Raw genomic sequence first — 27886 nt, 5'->3', positions numbered from 1 at the left:
AATCACAAAAAATCTGATCTGTGGGTCAAGCGCATTGGCTTTTATACATAACTCCCCAAAAGTTCTAGGGTGATCACTTTGTGTTCGCGCGCCTTTCAGAAACTACTTCACAGTTCGTGTCACGCATACAATCTGATTACACAAGGTTCAGTGACAACTAACAGATAGAACCATCGATAACATGCGAGAAACTTCCAAAACATGCAGGCGTGCCCTGTGCCGAGCGATAACGTTGAACATTTGTTAGCCAGTGTAAAGTGGCCACCGGACAAAGATAAACAAGTACATGTGTCAATATTTTGATTACTGCCTGAAATGGTACTGCAATTTGTGAAAGCGTAACTATGTTTCTCAAGTACCTCCCGCAGCAGGTACTTCTGCACCTACGTTTGTACTGAATACAAGAGATACTCAGCTCTTAGTTTATTGTATTCTTGCTGAGCGAAGATTGCCAATAAAGATGCACATTTCTTTGCTTATGGGTGCCCTGCAGAAAACACAACAGTTGCGGGCCATGGCAGGCTAGCTCGCCCATCTTGGAGGAAATGGGATAAGTTTTCAAAAAACATGTATGCACTGCAGGCACACTGTTCATGTGAAAACAACCACTGAAATCATAAGACTAAAGATGTTGAAAATGACAGCTCTAAGAAAAAAACGCAAATGCACACATTTCCTCTTGCGTAAGTCATGTGCATAGCAGACGATCTCCCCTCGCACATCAACAAAAGCAAAGCTTGCCACTCGTGGCAGAATTCACGAATACCCTGTAGGTAATACAATAACTGTGGTATGACAATATAGCCTTCTTTTGAAAAACTTGAACATTAAATTATTTTTACAATCACGTTCGTTTCCCAACACCACTGACATTGTCAAATAAACAGCTGCTGCAATCATAAATAGCATGCATAATACACAACATATTAGATCTAAAAAATAACACATTTAGACTGCCTAAAGCAAGGATGACCACGCCAGCAGGTACCTCTAAACAATCAAAGTGGAATTAAACAGCAGCACACACCTGACCCTTTGCATATCCACAAAGAAGCCGGCTGCAGTCGGTGTTGAAGCCCATTGCAGAGACAGATCCATACTGCTCACCCAACTGTATGCTGCCCAAGCACCACTTCAATGCTTGTTCAGGATCTAGAAGAAACACCATATTTGCCCAGCAAGTTTTCATGTATGCTTTTAATTCATTGAAATTGTGCACGTGTCTAGTGCAAATAAAAATATCGATTACAATTGCACCGGTATCCATACAGGCTGCATTTATCTGATAAAATCTTGTTCCTCAATAGTGCAACAAATTACTTTTTTGTGGAAAGAAATACTGCAACATACTTGAGTTCAATGAGCAACCAATTTTTTTTATTTACCTGCAAATCCCCAATGCTTAATATTGTTAATTTGCTGGACCAACCTACTTAGTACTAGTACAGCCCATCTGTAAAAACATGACTATTTCACAGAGTTTAGCACTAAAATACTGATGGGAAATGACATTACAAGATCACAAATTGTACTTAGACCAAAACAATGCTACGTTTTCCTGCAGTGGGCTTGGTGGCACCATCCGAGACACAATGCTCAAACCTTTCTTCGTCTTCATACAGGTGTTCGTGCAAGGGCAAGTGCGCATCAGCGATGGCCTTCCGATACTGATTGAACATCTTCCTTCGACAACGTCATCAGTACCATGCCTACACGTGCCCTACGCTACGCTGATTCCACACGTTGTCGAGTCGACTGACTCACCACCCGAGGCATCATGGGAGGTGGACCGTCCTTTCTGCGCACCGGCGACGACGACGACAATGTCAAGGCAGTATAAAACTGAGAGCCAACGGTGCGCCGACTTCAGTGGGCTTAGTGGCACCATCCGAGACGCAATGCTCAAACCTTTGTTCGTCTTCATACAGGTTGGTGATAAATGGTCCTTTTCTAAATGCTTGAGAACCAGCTCTGTTGGGTTAGTGGTGCTGCCGAGCCCCGGCTGTCTTTATCGCTGTTGCTGTGAATCATTGCATGTTGTGCGTTTACTATTACAACTGAGTGGAGATGTGGAGGAAAATCCGGGGCTTAAGATTGACGAAGTTCTTAAAGTGGTTACTGAAATTCAGGCCTCTCAAACGCTTCTTCAGACTGGATTACTTAATGTGCAGACTAGGCTAACAGAAATTGAAGGAGCACTCGCATCACTTACTTTACCAGGAGAAAGTAGATAAGTGTGAAGTAGCAATTACGGCTGTACAGAAAGAAGTGTCACACATGGCCAAAAAACTGGATGATCTAGAAAATCGGAGCTGCCGCAATAACATTGTCATCTTTGGTCTAAAGGAAGACAATGATGAAACTAATACATCCTTGGCAAAACATGTCACGGAGAGCATATTTAAGGAAAAGCTCGGGGTAGAGGTGCGATCACTCGAACGCATTCATCGCATTGGTAGAAAGATTAAGAACAAAGAACGACCAGTAATACTACGCTTGTATGACTTCTCTGCAAAAGCTGCCGTCCTTCGTAACTGTTTCAAACTGGAAACCAATACCATATCTATTTCTGAGGATTTTTCGCCAGCTGTTCGCGAAGTGCGAAAAAAATTTTGGCAGTTGTAGAAGGTTGATCGCGTGAAAGGTGAAAAGGTGAGCCTTCGGTTTGATAGAATGAAAAGTGGCAACAGCTGGTACGCGTGGGACAGCGAGAAAAATAGAAGAACGGTGATTAAGTGTACACACGTTGACGATGACACTGCTCCACCCAGAACTGATAAATGACCGCAAAACACAAGCCCCTTGACACTACTGTGCCTTAATGCACGTAGCATTGTGAACAAAAGAGAAAAATTAGAAGAAATTGTCTTGTTGTACTCTCCTGACATCATGGTAATTACCAAAACCTGGCTGCACCCCGACATTCATGACTCTGAAGTAGCTCCAGTAGCTTACAGCCTCCTTCGCACAGACCGTGACGGTCGCGGTGGAGGCGTAGCCCTAGTAATAAAAAATAGCGTTTTATTTCAAAAACACGAGGGCATACCTTGTCATGAAAGCATCTGGTGTACCGTTAACGTGTGCGGAATGTCTGTTCTGATAGGTGGTGTGCACAGGCGTCCTAACGCTTCCGTCGAATACATGATGCAATTGCACGATTTCCTCCACACCAAGGTAAATGCCAGAACCAAGCCGACATTAACCGGCGATTTCAATCTGGCAGGAATAGACTGGGTTAATCTAACGTTTGGGGCTAGGGAAAAGGAAAGCTGTGACCAGTTGCTGAAAATAATGTTTAGCTTCTCATTATCGCAGCTAGTTAACCATCCAACAAGGCAGCAGGGAGGCGTCGCATCAGTGCTAGACCTGGCATTTGTCTCGAACACTTTCAAATCAGAAATTAGCATAGAAGATGGTATTTCTGATCATAAAATGATTTTGTTGACCTTTTCTGGGCTGACATCACAGGCGGGTCACCAAGATCACCCTTACACTGATTTTAAATATTATAGAAGAGCAGATGACGTCAGCATCATAGATTATTTAGAAACTGTGTTTGAGGATTTCACACTACTGCCTTCATATGATGGTAACTGATTCTGGGAGAAATTTAAGGGTGCCATAAAACATCGTGAAGAAAATTTTATCGCCACAATAGGTAAACGAACAAATAGGAAAACACCCTGGATTACCCGCAGTATCATCCACTTGAAAAGAAAATTGCGAAGGATGCGCAGGAAAAAACATAACCCAGTGGAAATTGCGCATCTTTTGGCTGCTTTGAAGCTTGAATTAAAAAAGGCGAGAGATAACTTTTTCTCCAATACTCTGACGAACTTCATGCACAGTCAGCCGCACAAATTCTGGCGCTATCTGTCAAAACCTGAAAACCCAATAGTGCAAATTGAAATCACAGGTGTTCCTACCCATGATGCACACACTATTGCTAACGCTTTTAATGCCCATTTCCAATCTGTGTTCACAAGCTCTCCCCGTCCAAATGATGTTTCGGTTGCATCTGATTCAGCGATGCCTGACGTAGTTATAACTGAGCCAGGCATACTGAACCTGCTCTTGAACATTGACACAAAGAAAACGCCCGGCCCTGATAATATTTCCAATACGTTTCTAAAAAGATTTGCTGCCCAACTGGCTCCGTTCTTACACAGGATTTTTACGGCGTCGCTTCAAGCAGCTGCATTACCTTCAGACTGGCTCGCCGCAAAAGTAATCCTGATTCCCAAAGGTGGCAATAGGTTGCACATAGACACATACCGACCAATTTCTTTAACAAGCTGTTGTTGCAAATTAATGGAGCACATTATCAACAAATCCATTATTAGTTACTTAGAAAACAATAACCTCATATACCCTAAACAGCATGGCTTCAGGAAGGGCCTTTCTACAGTGACACAGCTATTGGAAATTTATTTATTTATTTATTGTACCCTCAAGGCATACAAGCATTATAGAGGGGAGGGGGTCAATCATTCAACATAAATACAGTTATTTGCACATACACAATTAAAAAATTTCAGAAAATGGGAACGAATGTAATTTCTTATAACGAAAATTCACACTGTCATGCAAGGCTTGTACAATGATTACGGCAAGAACATACCATTGCAACCGATTGAGACACTAAAAGATGAAGTTTCCAACCAACATAGAGAAGTAAAAAAAATGTTGGAATGCGTTAAATTCCGCTGGAAAGAGCTTCACGAAAATGGTCACAGTTGGTAATGTTAACTAATGAGGCGAGAAGATTGTTCCAGTCGAGGCTGGTTTTGGGCAGGAAAGAGTGCGAGTATGTTTGAGAGTATGAGTGCGAGAGTATGAGTGCGAGAGTATGAGTGCGAGAGTGTTTTGGTGAGGGACATGGACTTTATGGTTGTGATCTAGTCGAGATGAAACAAAATTAGGCGGTTTAATCAGACGGGTCCTAAGAACATGATTATGATGATGGATCTTATGAAACAATGCAAGTCGAGATAGTTTCCGTCTATGTGCAAGCGGGGGCAGATTAAGTATCGATTTCATGTTAGTTACGCTGGAAGTTCGATGATAGTTACTTAGGATAAAACGTGCTGAGCGATTCTGCATTGCCTCCAAGTTATTGGTAAGAGTTGCAAGGCCAGGGCCCCAGATTGACGATGCATATTCGAGATTAGATCGGACATAAGTGATATATAACTGTCGCTTGAGTGATGAAGGTGCGAGAGAGAAGTTTCTTTTCAGGTAACCAAGCATGCGATTGGCCTTTGATGTTACGTGCTCGATGTGGTACTTCCATGAAAGGTCATTAGTAATATGCACACCGAGGTATTTATAGGTAGTTACGGATTCTAACGCCGTGCTGTGAAGAAGATAGTTTGGGCAAGGCATGTTATTACGCGATACTCTCATTGATTTACATTTAAGAATGTTAAGCTTCATTTTCCACGTTTGACACCAAGCAGAAATATTATTTAGGTCACTTTGAAGGATTATTGTGTCAGTGTAATTAGAAATGTTGCGGTAGATAACAGAATCATCAGCAAAAAGACAGACAGAAGAAGCGATGCTAGTAGGTAAATCATTAATATAAATCAAAAATAGTAATGGGCCTAAAACTGAACCCTGTGGCATTCCGGAGGAAACAGGTGCCTCCATGGAATCGGTTCCATTCACCGTGACGAATTGAGTCCGGTTAGAAAGAAAGTCGCGTATCCAGTGCAGTACTAAAGGGTCAATGTTTAGGCTGGTTAGTTTTAGTATAAGGAGCTCATGGTTTACACTATCAAAGGCTTTCGCAAAATCCAAGTATATGCAATCAGTGATGAGGCCGACGTCAAGGAACGCGTGAAGGTCATTAGTAAATGTTAGTAGCTGTGTTTCACAAGAAAAATGTTTACGAAAACCATGCTGAGATGGATGAAAAAAGTTATTCGACTCCAAGAAGTTAACTAAGTGAGTAAATATGACATGTTCTAATATTTTGCAGGGAACAGATGTTAGTGATATCGCACGATAATTGCTTGGGTTGTGTGCGTCACCAGACTTGTAGAAAGGCACGACCTTGGCTACTTTCCAATCCTTGGGCAAGCATCCATCGTTGAGCGATTTGGTGAAAATGTAATTCAGAATGATAGAGCTGTACTCATTAGTGTTTTGCAAGAATTTAGCGTTGATGCCATCCCGACCACATGAAGATGATCGTTTTAGTCTGTTAATAATAGCACGAATGCCGGCTGGGTCAAGCATGATGGGATCCATTGCTGTAAGATGTGCTCTCGGATACGAAGGAAGAGTGAATATTGGGTCCCAGAACAAGTTTGTAAAGGTGTCATTAAAGATTGAGGCGCAAAGATGCTTCGGAACTGGTTCACCATTGTTATTGAGAGATACGTCGTTGTTATTGCTGCTTTTCATTGTATTCCAAAAGCGTTTAGGGTTAGTTTTTAGTAAGGACGGAAGTGTTGAATGGAAAAAGGTAAATTTCGCCATTTTCAGTGCCTCTGAATATGCCGTAGAAGCGGCTTTGTATACAGCCCAGCTCTCTGAGTTAGGCGATTTTTTCACACTACGAAACAGCCTGCTCTTTTTGTTCAATAACCACTTGAGATATCTGTTATACCAGGGAGCGTTAGTGTTGTCGTAAACAGCTCGTAAAGGAATAAATTTGTTAGTTAGATCAACTACTTTTGTTCTAAAAGAATTCCAAAGTTCTTCGACGGACTGTTCATTGTAGGTTGAAATTAAGTTGTCAAGGAAGGAGGAAAGTTCAATGTTAATAGCATCGTAATTGCCACAGTTGTAGTCCCGTATTTGTTTGAGCCGTTTTTGTGCACGTGTAGATGGAGTAGACAATGTAAAATGAAGAACATCATGGTCACTTAATCCAGGCATATGAGTAACGAGTGACGTCATATCAGGAGCAGATGTAAGGACGAGATCGAGTAAGGACGAAGTAGTGGGTGTTACACGTGTCGGTAACTGAACAATCTGTGATAGGTGAAAATCAGTACATGTGTTAAGAAATGTGACCGCGTCCACGCATGTTGGTTCTGAAAAGGGACACAACTGGGACCATCTGATCGTGGGAAAGTTAAAGTCACCTAGAATAAAAAGTGGTACACCAGGGAAGCGCACAACAATCTGGTTTAAACAATCATGAAAATCTGCACAAAAAGTGTGACCCGAGGTAGGGGGACGGTAGCAAGCACCGAAGATCAGTTTTTTAAAATTAAGAGTAATGCAACACCACACTATTTCTAGATTGCTACTAATATGGATAGGATAAGATTCAACGTTTACATTAATGGCAATGAGAACGCCTCCACCTATTCTAGCAGTGCGGTCACGACGATAAACATTAAATTTTTTGTTACACTGAAATAATTCGGAATCAGATATACGGCTAGAAAGCCAGGTTTCCGTTAGTACGACAAGATCAGCATTACAGTCATTAATTAATGCATTTAAGTTATCTTTTTTGGGGTAGAAACTACGTATATTAGTAAATAGTAGAGACGCACCAACTGTCGGGTCACCTCCCCTCATCCTGTCCTAGCCATTGCCAGAGTACACCTTACCCGACCGAGTTGATTTTAAGGACGGCTTTTCAGCCCTGGGTGCATTAGGACTAGAACTCTGTTCATGCACCTTGTCTTCGACAGAGTTATAGATGTAACATTTATTATCAATGAGAAGTTTGTTGTGGCGCAGTTTGAACTTCGTGTTAAGTGCCTTGCCGAATTCCAGTAGTTTTTTACGAGCCAATCACGTCGCAGGTGAAAAGTCTTCACTTATGCTAACCTCGTCATCTTTGAGCAAGGTTCGTTTAAAAAGAACAACCTCCTTGGTTTTGGACACACAGAACTTGACAATTATTGGTAGATTTTTTTCCCGTGTAAAACGACCGATTCGGTGGACACGCGCTATTTGGTCTTCTGATAAGCACATCTCCAGTTTGTCAGAAGCAAACGCAACAATTTTTTCTTCGGACTGACTCCATGTCTCTGACGCGTCATCGGCTATTCCAAAGAATAATAAATTATCACGTCACGACCGATCTTCTGCGTCGTCTAATCGCGAATCGACCGCGAAGGAGTCATCTTGCACACGCCGAAGTTCCCGGCGCGTGGCTGTCATTTCTTGCTCCCAGTTGTCAAACACAGCAGTTTGCTCTTCGACTGCATCTAGGCGCTCCTTTATTTCCACAATTGCACCAGAAAACGACTCCTGCGCTGTCTTAAGCTCAGCAATTGCCTGTGCCATGCTAGTTTGATTGGCTTCTATGCGTATACATCGTTCATTAGTTTCTTTCACCATACGAAGTATCTCATCCATAGGCGGGCCTGGATTTTGTTCAATGTCACCACACATAGCTAAGAACAATGCACAAAAAGGTTCAAGCAAGGCTTCTGGGCATGGAAGCACAATTACAAAAGGGTCATCTGATTTGTAACATTTTCTGGGCAGTAGGGAAATGTGACCAACCTGCACAAGGAACAAGAAGAAGCGTGAGTCCCGCATCTTCATTGTGCTTCCATGCCCTCTGAAGGGGAAGGCCACTAAGCTGCCTTTTAAGTGCTCCGCTGACGATGTCACTGCAGCTGCCCTGTGAAGCCCAAGGAAGCAGTACGGAGCGCCACTGCCGGCAATAGTGGATCCGTTGATAGCCGTAGGTGTCAGCTGCGCTCCACCGCTGCAATCTTGTGCCGCATGCGCAGATGTGATGCTGGCGCTGAAGAAGGGCGTAGTGTGCATCCCACCGCAGTCCAAGAACACGCCGACATACTGCACAAGGAACAAGAAGAAGCGCGAGTCCCGCATCTTCATTGTGCTTCCATGCCCACTGAAGGGGAAGGCCACTAAGCTGCCTTTTAAGTGCTCCGCTGACGATGTCACTGCAGCTGCCCTGTGAAACCCAAGGAAGCAGTACGGAGCGCCACTGCCGGCAATAGTGGATCCATTGATAGGCGTAGGTGTCAGCTGCGCTCCACCGCTGCAATCTTGTGCCGCATGGGCAGATGTGATGCTGGCGCTGAAGAAGGGCGTAGTGTGCATACCACCGCAGTCCAAGAACACGCCGACATACTGCACAAGGAACAAGAAGAAGCGTGAGTCCCGCATCTTCATTGTGCTTCCATGCCCACTGAAGGGGAAGGCCACTAAGCTGCCTTTTAAGTGCTCCGCTGACGATGTCACTGCAGCTGCCCTGTGAAGCCCAAGGAAGCAGTACGGAGCGCCACTGCCGGCAATAGTGGATCCGTTGATAGCCGTAGGTGTCAGCTGCGCTCCACCGCTGCAATCTTGTGCCGCATGCGCAGATGTGATGCTGGCGCTGAAGAAGGGCATAGTGTGCATCCCACCGCAGTCCAAGAACACGCCGACATACAGCACAAGGAACAAGAAGAAGCGTGAGTCCCGCATCTTCATTGTGCTTCCATGCCCACTCACTTTCACAAATTTCACATGACTTTGCAGAGATAATTAATTCCGGACTACAAGGAGACGCCATATTCGTCGATTTCTCCAAAGCCTTCGATCACGTGCCTCACTGTGAAGTGATAGAAAAACTTAAACTTATTGGCATTGCATCTAACACTGTTGCGTTGTGGGGATGCGCGACTCTCGCGCGTCCCCCGATATCTTGTTTTCCCGCATAGCGCCCGTCTCCGTGCGGCGTCGCCGCGTGGGCCGCGGCGGTCGGAGTGGTACAAGCGCGGTGCGAGAGATGGCGCGAGTGTCGCGCCGCTGCGGGGTTACTTGGGTGCGGGAGCGGAAGGCACTCTCTCTTTGGGGTTCGGGAAGCAAGCGGGACGGACGTGCCGACCTGCGCGTGCGCCGACCCATGCTTCTGCGAGACCGTCTCGCGTGGCCGCCTTGGAACGCGCCACCGTCCACGTGACCGTACACGCGAATGACCAGGCGTTGGGATTCAGCATGGGGCGAACATATTCGCTCGCAAACCGGTCACGGTGAGTCGGACTTCTAGATTTGTCACGCGTCCATCGGCATGTTTTGTGGATAGCAACTCGGCTAGCAGGCATTGATCTATGAAAGATGCAATAAATGCCCTTGTGATTGTTTGTACTACTGTGTTGTCGTTCCTTTGTCCCAAGAGCACAGACGGGTGTGAGAGACCCCACATCTGGCTGCCCAACGTGGGACTCTTGGGGCATCGGACGATAGTTTTAACAGTTTTGCTTCGTTCGAGACCTTTGTTTGAACCGAAGCGTAGGCCTAGCGTGAATTTTGATCGCTAGCGTCGGCGGCGTGCTTTCTTGAGCGAGGTGATGGTGGCTGTAGTGTGTTTGAACATGTCAACATGCTAAGCCTTTTCGAAAGTGTTTTTTTAATGACATTCGTCAGTACGAGAGCCACGTGGTCTGCTTCCTAGGAGACCGAGGCTGAGCGCCCGCGGAGCAATGGCAAGCCTGAAGCGAGTGAGTACGGAAGCCTCGTGGGTGGTCCGAATTTCTTATGTAAATAGCTTCTTCTATCTCCTTGACTCTGATGAAGTCGCGGCTCTGGGAGCCGGGTGGCCGCGGGCCACGGGTGCCACTACGGGCTGACTGGTATTGCGGCCTGGCACCGGGCGCTCCGACACCGTCTAGGACGGTGGGCACCGTCAACTCGGATGCTGTGTGCACTGAGCGGAGTAGAACCACCTCACAGAGCTGACGTCTCCTCGCGGCTGCCTGTTTTGTGCTCATTTTGGGGTGTTGTTTTTGGATGCCGGTTGTTGTCAGGGTAGCGACACTTTAGGCCTAAGGCTTTACGAAGCTGCCTGTCGCACGTGGAGGGACAACCTGGTGGACCGTGGCGTTGAGGTGTTGCAAGTTGCTTCCCTCATTCTAGTTAGCCTCGCACGAATTGAAATTACTCGTTCTACTCAAGGAAGCGAGCTTCGTTCACGTGAACTTAGCATCTGAGTAGCTGCCCGATCTTTGCTAGCTGAGTTGAACATCGTACCACGTGGGCGATGCGCATGCAGAATTCCTCTCCCTTGCCCTACTTTAGTGTTTGCCGAGTGTTTAGTGTACGCAGCGTGATTGGAGTCACCCCTGGCTTGCTGTCACCTGCACATCGTCTGCGCTGATGCCCCGGACTGCGATCGAGTCACCCCGGGCGATGGTGACGCTGTGGCCAGTTCGGCGCAGCAACTTCGGCGGCCTCCTGCATCCAGCTCGCAACCCTCGGCGGCGGACAAAAGAGCCGGCAGTCACCGACAGCTACGGCGGCTCTTCCCAGCAGGGCGCGTCGGCGCGAGCGACGCTTGCTCGTACCGACTACTGCGTCGTCATTTCCGGAGTCCTGGCCTGGCATCGTGCCGTCGAGCCTGCAAAGCTGCTGCCGTGACCGGCGGACGCCAGCGGTGTACCGAAGGACAGTCGGCTCGCATGCTATGGATAGCGTGTGGACATTTCCTCAGCGCAGCCACTGTTGCATGCACTACCTTGATGTTAGACCGTGTGACATGTTTCGCCAGAATGTGTAGTGATTTAAGGTTGGGGGGATGTGGGGATGCGCGACTCTCGCGCGTCCCCTGATATCTTGTTTTCCCGCATAGCCCCCGTCTTCGTGCAGCGTCGGAGTGGTACAAGCGCGGTGCGAGAGATGGCGCGAGTGTCGCGCCGCTGCGGGGTTACTTGGGTGCGGGAGCGGAAGGCGCTCTCTCTTTGGGGTTCGGGAAGCAAGCGGGACGGACGTGCCGACCTGCGCGTGCGCCGACCCATGCTTCTGCGAGACCGTCTCGCGTGGCCGCCTTGGAACGCGCCACCGTCCACGTGACCGTACACGCGAATGACCAGGCGTTGGGATTCAGCATGGGGCGAACATATTCGCTCGCAAACCGGTCACGGTGAGTCGGACTTCTAGATTTGTCGCGCGCCCATCGGCATGTTTTGTGGATAGCAACTCTGCTAGCAGGCATTGATCTATGAAAGGTGCAATAAATGCCCTTGTGATTGTTTGCACTACTGTGTTGTCGTTCCTTTGTCCCAAGAGCACGGACGGGTGTGAGAGACCCCACAGCGTGGATAGCATCTTACCTCGCACTCAGATCACAATATTGCCGCAGAGAGCTCTCCACATGCCAGGTACGAGCACTCTCGTGAGGCACCTTTCCAAGCGTCTCATCGCTAAAACCCATTACTCGTCGCATCGCCATTAGAAGAGCGCCAGCAACGCCTCGCGCATGGCGATACAGCGCGTGTCTCCCGTGCACGCGCTCACGGCAGCGCCCGAGTCTGCCGTCCAATGAGAAGCCACGGAGTGGCTCTTGGCCTTCGGGGTGCGTGAAAAGTGCGTTTGGCGGATAGACGCGGTTGACTTTGGAATAGGCTCCTGTTAACTCTTTTTTTGAAGTGTGTGAATGCTTAATATTGAGTTTCCGGGCACAAGTTCGCCCACAATAAACCAGTGTGTTTAGTGTGCTTCATTGATGAGTGCTACAATATGTATCAGTAAACAATAATGAGTCAGAGAGCCTTGAAGTCTTTTCTGGTGTGCCACAGGGGTCCGTGCTGGGGCCATTGCTCTTTCCTGTGTATGTCAACGACATCCCATCATGTGTTGAGCTTAACGTAACCGTATGTCTTTTTGCGGATGATTGTGTTGTCTACACAATTGTTCGGTCTGTGGATGATCAAATTAAACTAAACACCTCACTAAACAACATTGCCAATTGGTGTGATAGGTGGGGAATGAAGTTCAACATCAGTAAAACAGCATGCATCACTTTTACACATAAAAAGGTACCTGAAATTTTCACTTACAACATAAGAGGCACAGCTATATAATAAGATCAGATACTGTAAAATATTTGGGTGTGACATTCTCGAGCTCGCTCAAATGGGACACTCATATTGACATCACATGTGCAGAGGCATTTAAGCAGCTCGATTTCTTACGTCGGAAATTGGCAACAGCACCATCCGATGTCAAATTAACTGCGTACAAAAGCCTCGTTCAGACAATACTCGAGTATGCCAGCATTTGTATGGTCCCCGCAGCAGCCTTACTTCATTGATAAACTTGATAAAATACAGCGCATGGCACTCTCATGGTTTCCCTGATCCAGGCAGTTGTCCGCCAGGAATTCGAAAAACATAAGTGTTCACACCATCTGCTTGGCCCACCACCCTGATAACTACCCGGCTTCATCGATTCCGCCCTGTCCCGCACCTTATTACCCACCACGTCTCCACAACCCACCTGAACGGCGCACTGCTGACGACAAGCCCATTTGCTTTCACTGCCGTCGAATCAGGCACATTTCTCAGCACTGTCGCAGTCGCTGGAGTTCCCCGACCTGGTCTGCTTATACTGACTACTCTCGCCCCTGGTGGCCTTTCTCGTCCCCATGTCGCACGCTCCGATAATGCCGCCACTGATTCTCCTGCGCCGAACTGCCCCTATTCTCGTTCACCTTTGCCCCCAACGACGACAATCTTGCTCGCCCCAGCACCGTCGCTCTTTTTCGCTGACTCCCTTCGGACGCCCCTCCCAGCCAGAAAACTAGACGATGCAGCGCCTCGAGATGACGCTGCATTGCTCCCTACGCCGCCAAATCCTCTACTGACGTTGCCCACTCATCTGAACCTTCTTGACGTGCAAGTCGACGGTGTTTCTGTATCTGCTCTTATAGACACTGGGGCGCATTTGTCAGTAATGAGCGCTGACCTTCGCAACTGCCTGAAGAAAATGATCACGCCTGCCCCGACGCCTGTTGTTCGTGTCGCCGATGGCGGAACAGCCCCTGTAATTGGTATGTCTGCTGCCCGTTTCTCCTTCGCCGATCGCTCCACTATCGTGCAATTTACAGTCATCGCCCACTGTCCCCATGACATCATCCTCGGCTTACACTTCCTCTCCGCACATTCTGCTCTCATCGATTGTTCCGCCAGTACTCTCCGCCTTGACCTGCCCATTCTGGATCCCACTGAACCACACCCCAGTCGCCTCAGTTCCGTCGACTTCGTTCGCTAGCCACCTTCGGCACTGACTTACGTTGACTTAGTGTCATCCCCACCGCTGCCCGACGGTCACTACATCGCGACTCCTATGAAAGACGTCCTAATTACATACGGGATCACAGTACCTCATACAGTTTTATCCATCACGGCGAATTGCGTCTGCCTGCCAGTGGTCAATTTTAGCTTGACGACACAAGTGCTGCCACACGGGATGTCTCTGGCCCAGCTTTGCTCATTCGAGGATCACACAGTAGCATCTATTGCAGTAGACGACAACTCAGCCGATCCTCCTCTACCATTACAGCCGGCAAATTGTACCATCGCCAACTTACAGAAAATGATTGCGCCCGACATGCCATCCGAGCCCGTTCGTGACCTCTATCGGGTTCTGTTTTCCAACCACGATATTTCTTACTTTAGCAATCGTCCTTTGGCCCAAACTACAGCTGTTAAACATCGCATTAGCATTAATACTGGTGATGCCCCTCCTATTCATCCCGCCCGCATCAAGTGTCACCGGCCGAGCGTCAAGTTATTCACGCCGAAGTTCGCAAAATGCTTGCCAAGAACATTATTGAACCGTCTTGTAGCCCACGGGCGTCACCTGTTGCACTGGTCAAAACGAAGGATAGCTCATGGCGCTTTTGCGTGGATGATCGGCACCTTAACAGGGTTAGCAAAAAGGATGTGTATCCCCTACCTCAAATTGATAAACGCCCTTGACTGCCTCCACGGTGCTCGCTACTTCTCCTCTATTGACCTTTGCTCCGGCTACTAGCAGATTGCCGTGGACGATCTCGACTGCGAGAAGACTGCTTTTGTAACACCAGACGGTCTTTATCAATTCAAAGTGATGCCATTCGGTCTATGTAATGCTCCTGCCACTTTTGAACGCATGATGGACTCCCTTCTTCACGGTTTCAAATGGTCGACGTGCCTGTGCTACTTGGACCATGTTATAGTATTCTCCCCAATGTTTGCTATGCATCTCGAGCGCCTCTCATCAGTCCTGGACGTTTTTCGTCGAGCCGGTCTGCAACTCAATGCATCGAAGTGCCAATTCGGCCGTCGCCAGATTACCGTCCTTGGGCATCTCGTTGATGCGAACGGAGTGCAACCGGACCCAGGCAACATCCATGCTGTTACGCACTTCCCTGTTCCGAAGTGTGTCAAGGATGTGCGCAGCTTCATCGGCCTTTGTTCGTACTTCCGCCGTTTCGTGAAAAATTTTGCGGCCATAGCACGACCACTAACCGAGCTTTTGAAAAAAGACGCTCCTTTCCAGTGGGGCGATAACGAGGCCTCTGCATTCTTGCATCTAATCAACCTTCTCACAATGCCTCCCGTTCTGGCCCATTTCGATCCTTCTGGGCCTACGAAAGTCCATACTGATGCCAGCGGTCACAGAATTGGCGCAGCACTGGCCCAACGACAGCGTGGCAACGACCGTGTTATTGCTTATGCCAGCAGGCTCCTGTCACCCTCGGCGCGCAACTATTCCATCACTGAACATGAGTGTCTGGCCCTAGTTTGGGCAGTTGCGAAATTCCGCCCATACTTATATGGGCGACCCCTTTCCGTTGTCACAGACCATCACGCACTTTGCTGGTTATGCTCACTGAAAGATCCTGCAGGAAGACTTGGTCGCTGGGCCTTACGCCTCCAAGAATATTCGTATACTGTCATTTACAAATCTGGCCAACTACACAAGGACGCTGACTGCCTGTCTCGCTACCTGGTAGACGAGCCTGATGACGCTGATAGTAGTACCGCCAATGGCACTTTCTCTGTGTCTGCCTTCGCTAACATCGCCGATGAGCAGTACCGAGACCTATCGCTGCGAACACTAATCGAGCGTCTGCGCTCTACACCTACCGACACATCCGTTCACCGATATGTCCTTCAGGGCGGCATTCTGTACCGAAGGAACTTCCTCCCTGAGGGATCTGATCTTCTTTTTGTCGTGCCGTAACATCTACGACACACTGTGCTCTTTGGGATGCATGACGCACCCACTGCAGGACATCTTGGGGTAACCCGCACACATGACCGCGTCCGCCACCGCTTCTATTGGCCTGGTCTCGCTCACTCTGTCCTACGCTATGTTGCTGCCTGTGAACCCTGCCAGCGTCGGAAAACACCTCAGGTGCTATCTGCAGGTTATCTCCAGCCGATCACCGTCTCTGTGGAACCGTTCTTTCGTGGATTAGACCTCCTCGGTCCCTTTCCCACGTCATCCTCTGGGAACAAATGGGTAGCCGTCGCAACTGATTACGCCACCCGATACGCTATCACGCGAGCTCTCCCTACCAGTTGCGCCACTGACGTCGCGGACTTTCTCTTGCGCGACATTATCTTAGTGCATGGCACCCCGCGACAGCTGCTTACTGACCGTGGTCGTAACTTCCTCTCGAAAGTTATCGCCGACATTGTGCGTTCCTGCTCCACTCAACACAAGCTGACTACCTCATACCATCCTCAAACTAATGGCCTGACAAAGCGGTTAAACCATACTCTTACCGATATGCTCTCCAAGTACGTTTCCAAGGACCACCACGACTGGGACATTGCCCTTCCTTACGTCACATTTGCGTACAATTCTTCCCGGCACGACACCGCTGTATTTTCTCCATTTTACCTACTGTACGGTCACGAACCAACCTTGCCCCTTGACACGGCACTTCCTCCTGCTGCGATCTCAACTAGCGAGTATGCACGTGATGCCATCGCCCTCGCCGACCATGCACACCAGCTTGACCGTGCTCGACTGACGGCCTCGCAAACCACTCAGCAGCATCAGTACAACGCCCGCCACCGTGACGTACAGTTTTCGCCTGGTGCGTTCGTGTTTCTGTGGTCGCCCTCTCGTTACGTCGGCCTTTCAGAAAAGCTCCTTTCACGATACACAGGGCCCTACCGCGTGCTGCGCCAGGTGACGCCTGTGACGTACGAAATTGCTCCTGTGAGCTTAACCTCGTCCTCTACTCTGGCCTCTAGTGATGTCGTGCACGTCAGTAGGCTCAAGGCCTACTACACTGCTTCTGAGCCCGACTTTTAGTCACTCCGGGACGGCGCTTTTGCTGCCGGGGGTAGTGCTACGGAACAGTGCTTACAATGACGAAGAGGCGAGCAGTGAGAAGACGACGACGACGAATAGAGGCTAGTGCAGGCTGTTGCTTCTTGGCCAAGTGCGGTGTATTCCCTTGTAAATATACTTGTATATAGCTTTTTGTGTGCGTCTTCCTACGTAACAATATGATGATGAGGCATGCTGTAGTGGGGGACTCCGGATTAATTTTCACCACCTTGGGTTCTTTTACGTGCACCTAAATCTCATTACACGGGTGTATTTGCATTTCGCACCCACTAAAATGCAGCTGCCATGGCAAGGATTTGATCCTGTGACCTTGTGCTTAGCAGCGTAACACGAAAGCCACTAAGCAACCATGGCAGGTATGGTGGATGTAAAACAACAAAAATGACGTGAGCCCGCTACATGATGACATCATACTAAGAGCAAACACCCAGATGTATTAAGTTCCAATTCAATTAACTAAAATAGCTTCCCCATATTATTAAAACTTACACCACAGGTCCAACAAGGAGTGTTTCACGATGCCTGTGACCCATATTATTTTATTTTTCATCACTGTTTTCGTTTAATCTTGGTGTGAAGAATGGTACACACAGCATTTGAATGAGTTATCTACACTATCTTGAACTAAGCTTTCTTACGTGGTCCAAAATTTCGTTGCAATGGTCCTTTAGCTCTTTCGTTACCACACCTATATAAATTGACCAATTTGTCATAATGCAAGTAACGTAGTGCAGTAAGGACGAGGGGCAAGTTGAGACACCTCATGGAGTAGACCAGCTCATGGGATAGAATTGCGTTATCTGCACAGGCAATTAAAAAAAATTTTTGAAAGTGTTCATTGAAACACCCGGTATAGCATCCAATGCATGCACATTATTACAGCAGTCACAGCAGCCTTTAAGTCAGTACCATATTTAGCTCCTTCCTCTTTCAAACCACTAAATTTGTTACACTAATGAGAACTGTCTGTAACACCAACATGTTTTCACTGACTAAAATACAGCCAATATGTGGCTTCAACTCATCTGCAGAGTACTGAAACCTTAGATTAGCGCCAGTTCACTATCTATATGCTTCACTGCAACATGCAAGATGTACAAGTGCTGCACATAAAACAATTACACTGTGGTAGTCTTGCAAGTGCACACAGGGCCTGAACATTCACTCAATTCATGAATAAATTCTTTTATTATGGTGTTTGAAATCCAATTATTGTACAGAAAAGATGATATGTGGTGTTGCAAAGAGCCTCTTATAGCTTTGCAGGATAACCGACCTACATGAATTTATAACATGGGAAATTTAATCAGTCCTGTTCCATGACTGTACTCACTAAAAAAAGTTTCTGCTGGGCACTAAACAGGACCTTGCCTAAGTTGTGTTAGCCTCCACTGTGTCACATAATATGCAACCAAATCGCACTTTGTCTGAAGCCAAGAGCAGTGTATTTGCTTCCTGAATTATAGGAAAATTTACACGTTGTAAGCTGTTGGTTTACTGTCAAGAAAAGACTTTAGAATGTTCCAATAAGTGGCGACTTTGTCACAACGAAGAGGTGCACATATATATTGGGGGCGAGTTTCACCGCTGGAAAAAGCTGGCGCCACTGTCGGCGTGGCTTGGTGTGAGGGATCATGCGGACACAGCGGCTGCATCGGCTGCTTCTGAAGTGCCTAAGCAAGCTGAAAACAGAAGTTTGAAGTCCCACCTGCACTGCGGTTCTCATTAAGTGGTAAGGCTTTCCTGCATTTGGTACCTGCTTGACAACATTTGAAAGCAATATAATAGGTAGTGGCTGCCTTTGGAGGCGTGCAACCTGATAGGCTACTGCTCGGTGCCACAGTGCCGGACGTATTCAACAGAGCCCGGTGTCAGCCTTATTCACACGTAGCCACAGGACAAGAAGCTGCATGAAGCTTGGCTCACGAATCTTAGAACTGGCAAACAGCCATCGGCTACAACTTGGGTATGCAGCAAGCACAGACTTGAGGAAGATTTCTGCTACGGCGTCGGGACTGGGATGTTCGGTGAGTAGCAAAAAACGTGCACTGAGGCGCTCGTCCGCGCTCGCTGCGCGGCTAATGTCACGACGCTTTGGTCTATGAACTTGCTGATGTTAGATACTGGCAAGTTCACTGGAATGGAAAGGGAGAGGTAAGAAGCAGATTAAAAAAAAAAAAAAAAGGCGTGGCATGTGGTCATGTTTGCATTATGAATTAATGTACTGCATCACGAAAAAGAACCAGCGGGAAATCACACGCTGAGAAAACCGATAAACAGAGTGGGACGGAACTTGAGAAATAATATCGAAACGTCCAAGAATTTAGAAGAAAAAAAAATTGTCACGATGGTACGTCACAGTCGCCATAGGCGTTGATCTATATAAGGAAATATACAAGGTGTCGAAGTCTCTATAAGGAAATTATTTTTGAACAGCTCTGGTAGCGTCCATGCAACAATGGCTGCTCATATACTGTCAAATGCTCATATTCCGCGGCCTAAAGCTCACGGGATGGTGCGTAAACGTGCTCGCAGCGAAAGCAAACAGTGTGCACGGACATGTATGCAGACACGCATTCGGTAGCTGAGAACCTGTGCGACTGCTGCATTGAGGGTTCATTCTGTTATGCTCCATTCAGTTTACAGACAGTCCACTATAAGAACATAATTCACATAATTTTCTCTCAGCATTTGCCTACCTTTCACGCAGGAAGCCGGTTCGGGAGACTCCATTGCGGCAACCACGCGCAATGGCGTTCATTTATTCAGTAAAGAGACAGCGTCTGTATACAATTCTGTGCTTCAATTAGCCCAAGATTATTATTTTGACGGTAAAAAACTTCCCTCATTTTGAGAGTACTTACAGAAATGTCCAGGAGGGCTGACGATTGGTGTTTTTATTGAGCACCGTAAGCCAAACCTATGAGGAGCGCACTGCATTATCCCTCATACTACGCAAGGGAGGTGCTTCCGACAGATGGCGACTCCATAAGTCCTTGCCCCCAATAGTCAGGGAGGCAAGCACTAGGTAAGTTGTCACACATTTCAAACAAAAGTTCAAGCACGTGCATTAGGTCATGAGCTAGAAGTAGCAGCACCGTTGCCGCACTGGAAATGTACATGGCAGCGCTTCATTGCAAGTACCGATTCCTTGGTTATAACACATGCTGACTGCACAGACCTGATACTATATTGCCCTCCGATGTCACATTTCTGCACAGAACATTCTACTACAGTCAAACCTCAATATAACAAAGTTGTACTTGCTGCAAAAAACTTAGATAAATCACAAATTTCCTTAATTCGAGGTTTTAAAGTTACCAGCAGTAAAAACAACTTCAGAAACATAACTGCGAGTCGGCCTAGTTGGAACAGATTCATCTTAACACTTTTTGTGCACAAACAAACAGGGACGAAGAATAGGGGCAACACAAGGACGAGCGCTTAACACTTTTTGTGCGTAAACAAACAGGGACGAAGAATAGCGGCAACACAAGAACTTGGGGAATGCCCTGATGAGGTGTTGTTAGTGATTGGATGGTTGCCCCCGTCTGCAGGACACGGGAGAAGAATGATCAAGATCCTGCGATCAGAGAGCCGGAGACAGGTGAGTCATTTCAAAGAATGTCTAAAGGTGGCCTGTTCGTCTGCTCCCAAAAAAGCGCTCGTCCTTTTGTTGCCCCTATTCTTCGTCCCTGCTTGTTTGCGCACAAAAAGTGTCAACTTCAGAAATTTTCAGAACAGTTCTGGTGGATAGTATTTTATCAGGAAACACAAACAAATTGCAAGATAGTCGGGCCATAATAGCATGGTTATGAGCACGAGCATGTACAGTGCAGATCGCGCAGAGAGCAATGCATTGATCTGGCTCACGGCGTCTTGAGATTTGTGCATGTTGCATCGCGCGGCGCCGTAAATCTAGGATGCCTTGACAGACAGCGCTTAGTGCTGCAGGCATTATTAGATGGCATCTAGAAATTAAAAACAAAAGTGTAAGAAGATGCGGATATTCGTCCAGAGAAAAAAAATATCAGTTTCGCCAGAAAGGCTGAGCACCAACGGCAATAGTAAAGAGCCAACAACACGAAGTAAGGTTTGTATTTGTATTGGTGTCACGTGCGCTCAGGAAAACATGAACAGACCTCACTCTATGCCCACGAACTCGCTGTCACAGCACACCATGTCTCGGATGCTCGGGAGCCTAATGCGCATCAAGGCACCTACCGTCTCGGCTTAACCTTTGCACTTGCCTCCAAAATGTGGCCCGCTTATCTTCATCATGTTACCGCACCCCCTTCCTGTCAAGCCCCATCCCCCTTACGCAGAAGGAATAGTCAGCTCTTGTGTTTCTCCGACCAGCCCAGCAGTGCTTACTGCGTACGGCACCTTGGTGCACACGCTTTGATGGCGTTTTTGCCCCTCAAAACATTTTTGCGGAAGGAAATTTGTAATAACCTTTGCCTCAGCCAATATCTTTATAGTTTTTTGCTAGATTTACTAGCCATACAGGCCCCAAGTAAATGCTTGAAGTGGCCAAAAACTTCACTGAATCAAATCCATCTCACGAAATTACTTCACTAAATCGCGAAAAAGATACACTGTTTTTAATGGAACTAAAAGTGGGAAATGAAAATAGTTCTTTGCATCGCGAATTTCGTTAAATTGAGGTTCAACTGTATACGTGAAAGAAGCACAAACGGTTTCTGCTCCACTACTTCCTTCGGGCTTTTCGTGTATGCTCAACTTGCATCCTGCCTACTCTGTTGGCACTGTTATTGCACAACTAAACATTATGCTGTTCTTCCACTGGTTACAAAAATAGCGGTATTCCTGAACAATGATGTTAAAGCAGCTAATTTATGTGCACTCTATTTCACCATGCATGCATAAAAGCACCTTTTTATCTTTTTCAATTCTTAGTAAAACAAAATAGTTACAAAGTTAAACAAGGTATGCCACTGTGAGTGACAGCACGTTTGCAGGATTGCCATGTGGTTTCACACACGTTTACCTTTATTGCGGTAACAGCTAGTAAAAGCGAAGCATTTAAAATGTGCACCTGTTGATTATGGAAGCAACAGCTGTGCCCTCACGCATACAGTCATGTGTGTGGTTACTTATCACATCTCTCCGTCCCTTAATAAAATTAGTAAAGAACATGAATTACATAACAAATGTGTACTCTTTTTGGGGAGAAATACATAGTACTGTCCGATTCCAATCAGGACAGGCCGCCATTGGAATCTGAACCTGGCTACGTTTAACGCTAGAACGTTATCTAGTGAGGCGAGTCCAGCAGTGCTATTGGAGGAATTGGATGGCAGTAAATCGGATATAATAGGGCTCAGTGAAGTTAGGAGGACGAAAGAAGCATATACAGTGCTAAAAATCGGGCACGTCCTGCGCTACCGGGGCTTAGCGGAGAGACAAGAACTAGGAGTCGGATTCCAGATTAATAAGGGTATAGCTGGTAACATACAGGAATTCTATAGCATTAACGAGAGGGTGGCAGTTCTTGTTGTCAAACTTAATAACAGGTACAAATTGAAGGTCGTACAGGTCTATGCCCCTACATGCAGTCATGATGACCAGGAAGTCGAAAGCTTCTATGAAGACATGGAAACGGCGATGGGTAAAGTCAAAATACACTATACTGATGGGCAACTTCAATGCAAAGCTGGGCAAAAAGTAGCTGGAGAGAAGGCAGTGGGGGAATATGGCATAGGCAATAGGAATAGCAGGGGAGAGTTATTAGTAGAGTTTGCGGAACAGAATAATATGCGGATAATGAATACCTTCTTCCGCAAGCGGGATAGCCGAAAGTGGACATGGAGGAGCCCGAATGGCGAGACTAGAAATGAAATAGACTTTATACTCTGCGCTAACCCTGGCATCATACAAGATGTGGATGTGCTCGGCAAGGTGCGCTGCAGTGACCATAGGATGGTAAGAACTCGAATTAGCATAGATTTGAGGTGGGAACGGAAGAAACTGGTACATAAGAAGCCGATCAATGAGTGAGCGGTAAGAGGAAAAATGAGAAATTCCGGATCAAGCTACAGTACAGGTATTCGGCCTTAACTCAGGAAGAGGACCTTAGTGTTGAAGATATGAATGACAATCTTATGGGCATCATTAAGGAATGTGCAATAGAAGTCGATGGTAACTCCGTTAGACAGGATGCCAGTAAGCTATCGCTAGGAGACGAAAGATCTGATCAAGAAACGCCAATGTATGAAAGCCTCTGACCCAACAGCTAGAATAGAACTGGCAGAACTTTCAAATATTTAGTAAAGCAATGAAAGGGGCTAGTTGGTGAACGTTCATGGTTATATTGCACTCAGTTTTACAAACACGATATTAAGGAAGGATAGGACGTGGACGGACGCATCCGTCCACGTCCTGTCCTTCCTTAATATCGTGTTTGTAAAACTGAGCGCAATATAACCAAGAACTTTCAAAGTTAATCAACAAGCTTAAGACAGCTGACATAAGGAAGTATAATGTGGACAGAATTGGACATGCTCTCAGGAACAGAGGAAGCCTAAAAGGAGTGAAGAAGAAACTAGGAATAGGCAGGAATCAGATGTATGCATTAAAGGGAAGCTGAGAAATTTTCCAGAAAAAATGAGTAAAGAGCTGTATGTAATGGTTTTCAACCCTCCGAATCCGAATATCGCATCGAAATTGAGCGAAAGAAAGCGCAAACAGGTTTTATTTCGATGAAATGGGCAGCAGCAGACTCGGGCAGCTCGCGCGCCTCGTTTCCGCCTGTGATTGGTCGGGCGCCTCATGACCTCAACATTGGTGTTCGTCCGGACTGGCCGCTGCCGCCACACATGAAGCACAGTGAAAGGTGGTTTGGCACTGTGGTTTGGCGAGACGGTAATGGTACATTTCGAGAGCTTGCGTTTCTCTGAGAACTTCAGTGTTGCTCCCTACATGTATACGTAGCCGGCCTCTCCAAGAAGCAAAAGATGCTGGTAGCAAGCAGTACTTTCGACGCGAACGAAAGCGAAGTGTTAGCATCTCATCATGTTAGAAATGTTTTTGGTGAGTGTGATTTTTGCAAAGCTGTATTCAGCAATCCAGTGAGCTCGCTTCCGGGCAAACAACTGTACTGTTATGTTCCTGCATGCCTCCTAGTGGAACGTAAGGAGGGATGCGATCGTCGGCATTTGTGCGCTGCCCCAAAGCTGACAGCAATCTACACAGATGGTTTACATGCGGGAAAAGTTTTCCGGCTCTTGTAGCACGCGTAGTGGCCTTCATCAGCACGCCATCCGCAGGCTAATCGTAACCGGAGCCGTAAAGGCAGCGAATTCCGCCGGCTACGTGAGACAGCCGCTCTCTCTCTGTGCGCGAGGGGGAGCGCAGCGTCCTGGCGTGCGCCAGCTTTCAAACACATGAAAACATTACACTTGCACTGCATTATGGTAGCTACATGTTGGCTGTTTCACAACACACGTGAGAATAGAAAATGAACGGCGGTTTGTGACCAAACCTGCGTCTAGGGTGGGAGATGAACATGTACCTTCCGTTCAGCGTGCTAACACCAAGGAACTAGCAATAAATCAAAATCCAGGTTCGGACGAGTTCATGTATTCATAAGGTCTTCCAAGACCAGTTACCACCCGTCCGCCCGCACCCATCCCACCTTTGTGTATTCGTTGCCCCGACGTTTTCGCACTGCGTTTAGAAAGCCTACTAGCAGAAAGTTGTACTCTCACTCATTCACGCCTTACTGATAAACTCTGGTAGTAATCGTCATCACGGAAGTGGCTAGAGCACAGCACTGTTGTTCTTGAGCGCTTGAAATTCTTTCGATTCCCAGCAGCCTCCCACTTAGCTGCAAGCTTCTTGTCTTGCAGGGAGTAATGGAACATCGTCGCGGCCGCTGGTGTTCGTGCAACCGTAGGCTGCACAGAACGCCGGCATGATCGGCCCACCACTTCATGACGTCAACTGACGGCATGCACGCAGAAACAAGCACGGTCAGGTACGGTCGCGGAGACTGCGAAGGAGCGGTACACCAGTGCTGACGTCACTACGGTGTGGTTTCCGGTCTCCGCTCGCATCTTCAGCGTCAGCAGCAACGCGCGGCGCTTGACGGGGGCTGGAGCGACCGCGCAATTTTAACCGGCGATTACGTCGTTGCTAAGCGAAAAATCCTGCCCAAAATTTTACGTGCATGGTTTATAAGGTTCCCACATCCATATATGAGCGTCTTACTGAATTCAACAGACTCTTCAGCTTCCCTTTAAGAGACAATGCCGGCAATATTATTACTAATATGGATGAGATTCTTTGAGTGGCTGAGGAGTTCTATAGAGATTTATACAGTACCAGTGGCCCCCACGACGATAATGGAAGAGAGAATAGTCTAGAGGAATTTGAAATCCCACAAGTAACATCGGAAGAAGTAAAGAAAGCCTTGGGAGCTATGCAAAGGGGGAAGGCAGCTGGGGAGGATCAGGTAGCAGCAGATTTGTTGAAGGATGATGGGCAGATTGTTCAAAAAAACTGGCCACCCTCTATACACAATGTCTCATTACTTCGAGCGTACCGGAATCTTGGAAGAATGCTAACATAATCCTAATTCATAAGGAAGGGGACACCAAAGACTTGAAAAATTAGACTGATCAGCTTACTGTCCGTTGCCTACAAAGAATTTACTAAGGTAATTGCAAATAGAATCAGGAACACCTTAGACTTCCGTCAACCAAATAACCAGGCAGGATTCCGTAAAGGCTACTCAACTATAGACCATATTCACATTATCGATCAGGTGATAGGGAAATGTGCGAAATATAACCAACCCTTATATATAGCATTCATTGATTACGAGAAAGCGTTTGATTCAGTCGAAACCTCAGCAGTCATGGAGGCATTACGGAATCAGGGTGTAGACGAGCCGTATGTAAAAATACTGAAAGATATCTATAGCGGCTCCACAGCCACCGTAGTCCTCCATAAAGAAAGCAACAAAATCCCAATAAAGAAAGGCATCAGGCAGGGAGATACGATCTCTCCAATGCTATTCACAGCATGTTTACAAGAGGTATTCAGAGACCTGGATTGAGAAGAATTGGGGATAAGAGTTAATGGAGAATACCTTAGTAACCAGCGATTCGCTGATGATATTGCCTTGCTTAGTAACTCAGGGGACCAACTGCAATGCATGCTCACTGACCTGGAGAGGCAAAGCAGAAGGGTGGGTCTAAAAATTAATCTGCAGAAAACTAAAGTAATGTTTAACAGTCTCGGAAGAGAACAGCAGTTTACGATAGGTAGTGAGGCACTGGAAGTGGTAAGGGAATACATCTACTTAGGACAAGTAGTGGGTGCGGATCCGGATGATGAGACGGAAATAATCAGAAGAATAAGAATGGGCTGGGGTGCGTTTGGCGGGCATTCTCAGATCATGAACAGCAGGTTGCCATTATCCCTCAAGAGAAAAGTTTATAATAGCTGTGTCTTACCAGTACTCACGTACGGGGCAGAAACCTGGAGGCTTACGAAAAGGGTTCTACTTAAATTGAGGACGACGCAACGGGCTATGGAAAGAAGAATGGTAGGTGTAACGTTAAGGGATAAGAAAAGAGCAGATTGGGTGAGGGAACAAACGCGAGTTAATGACATCTTAGTTGAAATCAAGAAAAAGAAATGGGCATGGGCAGGACATGTAATGAGGAGGGAAGATAACAGATGGTCATTAAGGGTTACGGACTGGATTCCAAGAGAAGGGAAGCGTAGCAGGGGGCGGCAGAAAGTTAGGTGGGCGGATGAGATTAAGAAGTTTGCAGGGACAACATGGCCACAATTAGTACATGACCGGGGTAGTTGGAGAAGTATGGGAGAGGCCTTTGCCCTGCAGTGGGCGTAACCAGGCTGATGATGATGATGACGACGACATAGTACTAACCTACATATTCTGTTACTCCGGCGCAGCAAAGTAGCCATCTGCATTCTTTCCTGGGACTGTGGTGTGCCTTGTATCCTCTGCAGTTGAGATTGTTCTTGAACACTCACATCAGTTACTTGCTGATGAATGGCATCAATGGGCTTAGGAGTCTATTCAGATTTGGACTCTGTGCTGGAGCCCATTTTGCTGTCTCACGACTGGGTGATGCTCCCCTAGCCAGGCACTTGATATACGCAGGTCGGAAGTGATCCTGATGGCGGTTCCACGAATGCCCATTTTCAAGCTGCAAGTCTACTGAAGAATTATGCTGCCTCACAGACTACTGCCGGTACCCATACAGGTCCTGGACCAAAGCTTCTGGCATACACCTGATTGCCAAGCTGAGTGTGAATTTGAGGTTTCACCTTCTAGTCTCATCTAATTTTCTGCCCCAACTGAGTCTATGGAACCTCTAACCGCAAGTCAGGTTGCAGAAGGTCTATTAAAGCCTTCAGTTTGTGTTCCATCAGTAGCTAAGATGGGCAGTATGCTGCAACTTCATGTGGTGTTGACCTATATATCAATAGTATGCATGCAATTCGCGTTCGCATATCTTCATAGCCAGCCTTCTGCTATTTTCTTTTCACAGATTGGACCACCCATTCTGCAACTCCATTGGATTGCTGGGTGGCAAAATGACACCAGCACCTGGCGTATACCATTCCTCTTTAAAAATGCTTCATACTGCTCACTTATGAATGCGGGTGAATTAACTTGACATCACAATGTTCGGCAGCCCTTGGCTAGGAAACATCTCTCTCAAACAAGCTATAGTGGCTTCTGCGGAAGGTGTTCAAACCGGTAAAACCTCAATCCACTTTGAGAAGGCATTTATTGCAATAAAAAATTGTGTGTTCT

At 47.0% G+C, this 27886-nt stretch overlaps 1 protein-coding gene across 11 annotated transcripts in view; it reads right to left on the bottom strand.

Annotated features, from left to right (window-relative positions):
• Vps8 (vacuolar protein sorting 8) overlaps positions 1 to 27886 on the bottom strand; it is a 947651-nt gene that overhangs the window by 816470 nt on the left and 103295 nt on the right. For all 11 annotated transcript variants that reach the window (XR_012825005.1, XM_075677146.1, XM_075677136.1 and 8 more), the window contains exon 6: positions 1028 to 1152. Coding sequence is in view for 10 of the 11 variants with exons in the window: in XM_075677146.1 (XP_075533261.1) it covers positions 1028 to 1152 (125 nt within the window). In the remaining variant the exon portion in view is untranslated. The remainder of the gene's footprint in view (positions 1 to 1027; positions 1153 to 27886) is intronic.

The sequence above is a fragment of the Dermacentor variabilis genome, unplaced genomic scaffold, assembly GCF_050947875.1.
Source record: "Dermacentor variabilis isolate Ectoservices unplaced genomic scaffold, ASM5094787v1 scaffold_12, whole genome shotgun sequence".
Lineage (NCBI taxonomy): Eukaryota > Metazoa > Arthropoda > Arachnida > Ixodida > Ixodidae > Dermacentor > Dermacentor variabilis.
This window is presented reverse-complemented; position numbering and strand designations above follow the sequence as displayed.